The sequence below is a fragment of the Myotis davidii genome, unplaced genomic scaffold (assembly GCF_000327345.1).
Source record: "Myotis davidii unplaced genomic scaffold, ASM32734v1 scaffold3158, whole genome shotgun sequence".
NCBI classification, from domain to species: Eukaryota; Metazoa; Chordata; class Mammalia; order Chiroptera; family Vespertilionidae; genus Myotis; species Myotis davidii.
The window spans coordinates 127,924-135,330 of record NW_006289484.1 but is presented as its reverse complement, the minus strand read 5'-3'; the positions used below and the strand labels follow the sequence as shown (position 1 = coordinate 135,330).

General features: G+C 40.5%; 1 protein-coding gene across 1 annotated transcript in view; it reads right to left on the bottom strand.

The window, feature by feature from the left end:
• Positions 1–5,826, bottom strand: part of LOC102761588 (kininogen-1) — a 12,363-nt gene extending 6,537 nt beyond the window's left edge. Inside the window, exons 1-2 of the mRNA XM_006761959.2 lie at positions 5,456–5,826; positions 505–615 (exon numbers count right to left, since the gene is read on the bottom strand). Of these exons, the coding sequence (XP_006762022.1) occupies positions 505–615; positions 5,456–5,650 (306 nt within the window). The 5' untranslated portion in view covers positions 5,651–5,826. The remainder of the gene's footprint in view (positions 1–504; positions 616–5,455) is intronic.
• Positions 5,827–7,407: the final 1,581 nt, after the last annotated feature.

Genomic DNA, 7,407 nt, shown 5'->3' with positions numbered 1-7,407 from the left:
GGAAGAGTGTCTTCCTTCCTGGCAGACACTGGCTGTTAGCTCCCTCAGGTAAGGCCAAACAACAGCTGTGGTGTGGCAAACAGATGTTATGCATTTGGTTAAGATATCTTGTTATTAATACAAGGTCTTTTCATATGTATCTCCTTTCATCTTTCAATTTGTGAAGAAAGAAAGAAAGAAAGAAAGAAAAAGAGGGAGGGAGGGAGAAAGAAAAAGGAGAACATTTATCTTAATCTTTCAGAAGGAGAAGTGCACCTAGTGCACCCAATTGGTCATAGGAGTCCCCTCTTCATGGGAGGGCTTTCTCCAATCTCATGGCTGGCCTCTCATGCCCTTTCTGTCTGTGCAAGAACATAGACATCATCCATTTGCCTTCTGTACACATATGAGTGTTTATGTGCACCCCTCACAAACAGACTCCACAGTATTCATCACCCCCTCACTAACAGAATAATTTGGCAGTGTCGATTGAGAAAACTGGAGGCTCCGGACCATCACACTTACAGCTTGCTCAGGTTCTTTGTAGTTACAGTCCTGCCAGGTTTTGCCACTTTGAACAGGACAGTCGCCCTCCTTCATTTCGTACTTGACAGAATAAAATATGTCAAGGTCTACCTGGAAAAAAGCAATCAAAGATACATAGGACTCATTCAACTGCCAACAGCAGACCATTGTGTAGGGATCTAGTGCAGTTATGTATATTTAATATTGATTTAATTCAACAAGAGCAAAACATTCACTAAAAATACTGAAAGGTATTAACTGAAAAGGAGCAAAGGGAAGGCCAAACAGACACATGCCCAGTAACATCTGGGTGACTTAAAGAAGGTATTTATCTGTCAGTCACCCCTGGGAACATAGTTGGTGTGGCCACTGCAAGCACGGGAAGATTTCAGATATTAAACTCCTAAACATTATATTTAATATTGATTTAATTCAACAAGAGCAAAACATTCACTAAAAATACTGAAAGTTATAAATACTTGGAAGAATGTTCATAATATATTTATAAACATGTATTTTCAAATAACAAAGTAGTATACATAGTATTAGCCTATTTTTGTAGAAAGCTATTTACATGCACATATATCATTTTAAAACCCTGAAAAGTTATGCAGCAAAGCTGTTAACATGATGCGTCTCAGTGGTGGATGTATGGTTATCTCTTATTCTCTTCTTTAATCAAACATTCCTAAATGTTCTGAGTATTTCTTGAAAAGAAATATATATTACTTTTACAATTAGAAAACAAACCAACAAACAAGAGTACTTTCTTTTTTCGTTTTTTTGAAAAAAAAAAAATGTTAACAGGTATCTCTGGATGATGAGATTAGTTAAGGGTAATTTTAATATTTTTATTTGGTTTGTTTGTTTTCTATTTTTTTCTAACATGTCATGAAATAATAAATAAAGCTTTTAAAGCTCAAGGTACCAAGCTAGATGAGCTTTTTTTATGCAAAATCCTGGCACGTTGGAGCAGCAAGAGACCTGAGAGGTGCTGTTGCCCAGCCCCTCACTTTGCAGGTGAGAGAAAGGAGGCCCAAGTAGAAAGGGCAGAGCTTAGGCAGCCTCCCACCTTGGAAAGGCAAAGCCAACCCAGACCCGGTTCTCCTGAGTCCAGGGGCAGGGCTCTCTCAGAGCCTGCACTTGTCAGAGTATTTGCATCTGGGAGATGATGGAGTCAAACACGATAGTTCCGAGGTTCGTTTCGGTCTCAGATTTAGATAAAGCAGTAGGTGATAGTGACTCTGTGGACATTGTAGAAAAAAAAATACCCAACAGCAACACATTTGCCACAGATGTCCGCCAATGACCACAACACCAATAAAACATTGCCGAAGGCACCAGGACTCGCATGACTACAATAGCTGATAAAAGAGAATGGCTCAATGTCACTTTCAGAAAAAAAAATAAAAATAAAAAGCCCACTGGGCTTTTTTTTTCTTTAATCTCATCATGTCAAATGGATGGATTTTTTCTTCCACCAAAGTAAACTATCACAGAGACATAGTGAAGTCCATTTGAACAAACTATTGAAAGCTTGTATTTATTTAACTTTGCTTCTTAAAAAAAAAAATAATTTGTTTTCTTTTGCATGACAAAAGACTTCTATTTTAAAAACAGGGTACATCAAAAACAAAAATATCCTCCCTGTGTCCCATCTTTATTTTCACCAATGCAAGAAATCCTTCTGGAATATCAGCACCCAATTAAAAAGGTATCAAACCACTGAACTTACATGTTAATACATATTCTGTTATGGTAGAATAACCAAGAATTTCCCCCAAAGAAAGATTTTAATTTTCTAAATATAAAAGGGCCTAAGAGGAGCCTTTGAGAAGAAACAAAAATCTCTTATACCAGGTTTTTTAGGCTAAATATGGATAACACACTGGCAGCTGAAGAAAGCTGAAACTATAAATAGATCCAAACTAAGAATTTCTACATTTCTCTAGAAAACAGAACCAGAATTCCTTTTTAAAAATGACTCTGTGGAATGGCTTCGCTTCTATATTTACCTAATATTGTAACAGTAAAACAAACACAAGAACTTTGATGACAGGTCAAGAATGCTGGATGCAGTACGTTTACATGTGCACTTTTGTTTAAAAGTCCCACAGGTTTATTGATTAAGGCTGGACAACAAGTCATATGATCCTATTTGATGCCTTTTCTACAGTGTCCAAGATCAGTATATGGATACAGCCAAAGACTGGGCCCCGACTTTCAGGAAGAAGACCACAAAGAAGAAAATCAGGGTAGTTATTTAGTCCCCCTAGTTAATTGTTTGAACTGGAACAACAAAAGGTGGAAAACAGGGACTGCAATGAATTAAAGGAGTTGGAAAAGTTGGTGGAGAGACGCATGGTGTACGAGTAACATCACTGGGCTCTGGATGTCAAGGACAGTGCAAAAAAGAGCATCTATGGGACCAAGTACTTATAATGTCCTGTGGTGTCACTCCCTCAACAACGTTAGGTTATCTGCATGCGATAATAAGTAGATCAGTTATGCAATAAGGCAGTCTGTCAAATATGCATTCGTCCTGTGGAATGAACCACCACAGAGATACATGATACCATACACATTCTTTAAGTGCTCTTGTGTTGTGTCTGATTTGCTTGTTTTCAAAGCTAGGCAGGCAAACTCTTCCTAGGGATGTCCTTGGAGAGAAGAGTGGTCCACTGAGCCTGGTTGTTTAATTTTTCCTTTATCAAGAGATGATGATTGACATCTGAGTGATGCAAATCAAAACCACAATGAGATACCATCTCACACCTATCAGAATGGCTATTATCAACAAATCAACAAAGGGCGAGTGCTGGCTAGGATGTGGACAAAAAGGAACCCTCCTGCACTGCTGTTGGGAATGCAGCCTGGTACACGCACTGTGGAAGACAGTATGGAGTTTCCTCAAAAGGTTAAAAATGGAACTCCCGTTAGACCCAGTAATCCCACTTCTAGGACTATATCGCAAAAAAACAGAAACACCAATCAGAAAGGATATATGCACCTCTATTTTTCATAGCAGCACCATTTATAATGGCTAAGATTTAGAAACAGCCTAAGTGCCCATCAGCAGATGAATGGATTAAAAAGCTGTGGTACATCTACACAATGGAATACTATGCTGCTATAAAAAAGAAGGAATTTTCAGCATTTCCAATAGCATGGATGGAACTGGAGAGCATTATGCTAAGGGAAATAAGCCAGTTGGAGAAAGATACATATCACATGATATCAATCATATGTGGGATATAATGATCAACATAATTTGATGAACAAGAATAGATCCAGAGACAAATGGTGGGGGGGCGGGGGGGTTGAGAGCAACCAAAGGACTCATATGCATGCATATTAGCATAACCAATGGGACACAGACACTGGGGTGGTAGGGGCTCTTCTGGGTGGGAATGGCTGGGAGGGGGTGTGGTCAATTGGGGGAAAAAAGACATATGTAAAACTTTAGATAATTAAAAAAATTAGGGGAGAGATGATGATTGACTTTAAAGAGAAATAAAGCTAAATGTTGCTTGATTTTGATTTTTTTCCCCTTTAAGTTGCATCATTCTGAATATTTTCATATAAACAACAAAAAATCACAACTAAACCCTCTGCCGCCCCCCTCTCCCCTCCAACCTAATAGTTTTGATGCATCCAGTTGTATTTCTTGGAATCACACATCCTGTCAGGATTTATCTTCAACCTGAGTGCATCCATCAGTGATAAAGAATATTCTAAACCAACTAGAACATTGCTGTTACCCTTGATGAATTCAGCCATTGGGACTTCATGGTAGATATTTTATCTAATATAGTAGAACTATATTAATTTATTTTCTGACTCCTCTTGACATACCCCACTGTCCCTCATTTACCCTAAATTAATTGAGGTATAATTTATAGAGGTATATTTATTGAAGTATGAGTAAATCACATATATTTAAAATATACAAAAAGATGATTTGCTATATGTATACATTGTGAAATGATTAACACAAATAAACTAATTAACAAATTGTCACCTCACATAATTACTTCGTTTGTGTGTGTGGTGAGAACTCTTAAAATCTAGCCCTTTAGCAATTTCAAGTATACAATACATTATTATTAATTCTATTCACCATGCTGTACATTAGACCCCCAGGACCTACTCATCTTATTTTTTAAAAATATATTTTTATTGATTTCAAAGAGGAAGGGAAAAGGAGAGAGAGATAGAAACATCAGTGATGAGAGAGAATCACTGATTGGCTGCCTCCAGAACACCCCACACTGGGGATCAAGCCTGCAACCTGGGCATGTGCCCTGACCAGAAATTGAACCATTACCTCCTGGTTCATAGGTTGACACTCAACCATTGAGCAAAGCTACCAGGCTCATCTTATAAGTGAAAGGTTGTACCCTTGACAAACACCCCCCAATTTCTCCCATCCCACAGTCCCTGGCAACCATCCTTCTACTTTATGCTTCTGTTAATTTGACTCCTTCAGATTCCATTTATATGTGAGATTATACAGTATGTGTTAGACATACTCCCTTAAATACCTCCTCCCCTTTGAGGTCTGGAGGTCTTTATATTTTAGTTTAAGGATGGTCACCCAGTAAATCCTCTTGCTATGGCCTCACTGAGTTCCTGGATTTTCCCACTTAACATAATCCCTTTCAAATGACTCCATCTTCCTTTCTTTAATTTCAGCCTAGAATACCTGTCCTCTGATTACCCAGGAGGCCAACCTTGGAGGCTTGAGGACTAGTCATACTCTGCCCAAGTCCCAGCCCAGAGAGTGGGGTTGGTCTTTTCTAAGAGCTGTAAGCCTCTACCTTTAATTATCAGGAATTTTTTTGTGATGTGTGTGTGTGTGTGTGTGTGTGTGTGTGTGTGTGTGTGTGTCCTGGGTTCAAGTGATAGCATAAATCCCAATTGACCTCAAGGTTAAATTCAACTCACTCACCGTCTTGTTGCCTTCGGTTACGCGGTATAATACAAACTGGTTGCCACTGTTGCTTCCATCATTGTATTTCTTCAGAGCTGTATCCACAGCCTTAAATACATCCTCATCATTGCAGTCAACTTCTTGTGGTTGGTCCTCTTGGGCGAAACTTGTTAGCAGCCTGGAACAAAGGAAAAGGATGGCAAGTAACTTCATGACTTATCAGTCTCCCTCTGGGAGTTTACCAAGAATTTGAAGCTAACTTGGAGGCTGATGTTAACCCTATTCAGCCTCTTATCTCTTCTTTCTCTCCTCTCTCTGCCTTAGCACTCTAGGGTTCTGCCTGGCTTCCTGCTGCCCTCCACTATTTGCCCTCTTATAAAGGACAAATGGCTCTGATGGATTATCAAGCAGATCTCAGGCTGGAACATTACAACACTGGGTCATTGACCTGCTTATTTCCATTTGGGAGGCATGTGTGAGCACATTTCCAGTTAATTGCACAAGTTTGTATAGAAAATCAGAGTGCAATCCAATAAAGGAGAAAAAAAATCAACCTCCTGTTATTCCCTTTCTCAAATGACTTTCCCAAAGCTATTTATGAAGGTTACTACATGTGACAACAATGCAACCATGAGCAGATACCTTTCAATAAAATTTCTTTGCACTCCTTCAGAGCACATGCACAGGGACATAGTGAGTGCAGGGAGTCTCACACAGGACATGGGCATGACTGAAAATAAAAAATGGGCATCCTATCTGGTCTCTGGCCAAGCCAGCATCTCTCAACTCAACTGGATCTGCTGTAGGAAGGAAAATGTTCCCCAGGGTGGAGGAGACAGGAGAGAAATTTAAGGAGAAAGGGTTTGATTGTAGCCCGCTTACACTGTCCTTCCTTCTTATTTCTGGTTTGGTGGACTTCATAGGGGTCTTTCATTCACCAAGCCTAAGTGACCTTTCAGATAAAGTTAGACTATTCAGGGAGAGGAAGTCCAAAGGTAGGTTAAAGATATGGGCTAGAACTGTTTGTCTTCAAGTCTTACCCTCTACCCCCCAAAAACATATTTGACTTCTTTGTTGATCAGGTACCTAGCTTGGCAAGCCAATCTCCCTGAGAACCTTTGGAAAAGAGGGATCAATGGGGGCTGAATGATGGCCTTGTAACAGAGTGGCAGGAACATGAACTTGGCAGTAAGCCCAACCTTAATTCCCATCCAGCTCTGCTACTTAACTGCTAAGTGATCCTGAGCAAATCAGGGTTATATAGCCTTTCTGGGTCTCAATTTCCTGATCTGGAAAAGTGAGATATCATAATATCTTATGAGGTTTTCTGAGGAGTAATGAGATAAAACATGTGCAGAGCCTGGTAATTAGATCATATAAATTATATCTAATACTAGTGGCTCAGTGTACGAAATTCATGCATGGGGAGGGGGGATTCCCTAAGCCCAGCCTTCACCCTCTCCAATCGGTGACCCTTTGGGGGATCAGGCCTAAACCCGCAGTCAGACATCCCTCTCGTAATCTGGGACTGCTGGCTCCTAACCGCTCACTTGCCTGCCTGCCTGATCGCCCCTAATTGCCTCTGCCTGCTTGTCTGATTGCCCCTAACAGCCCTCTCCTTCCTGCCTGATTTCCCCTAACTGCTCTCCCCTGCTGGCCTGATTTTGCACCCAATTGCTTTCCCCTGCAGGCCTGGTCGCCTTCAACTGCCCTCCCCTGCTGGTCTGATCTCGCGCCCATTGGCGCTCCCCTGCCAGCATGATATCTCCTTCAACTGCCCTCTCCTGCTGGCCTGATTACCCCTTACTGACTCAGCCTTGACCCCCACCACCATGGCTTTGTCTGGAAGGAAGTCAGGCATCTGGAAGATGGCTTGATGACCCGGTCTAATTAGCATATTACCCTTTTATTAGTATAGATAGATTATATAGTATAGGATTGCTTAAATAGTGGCGGTGGGGGGGGTGTTT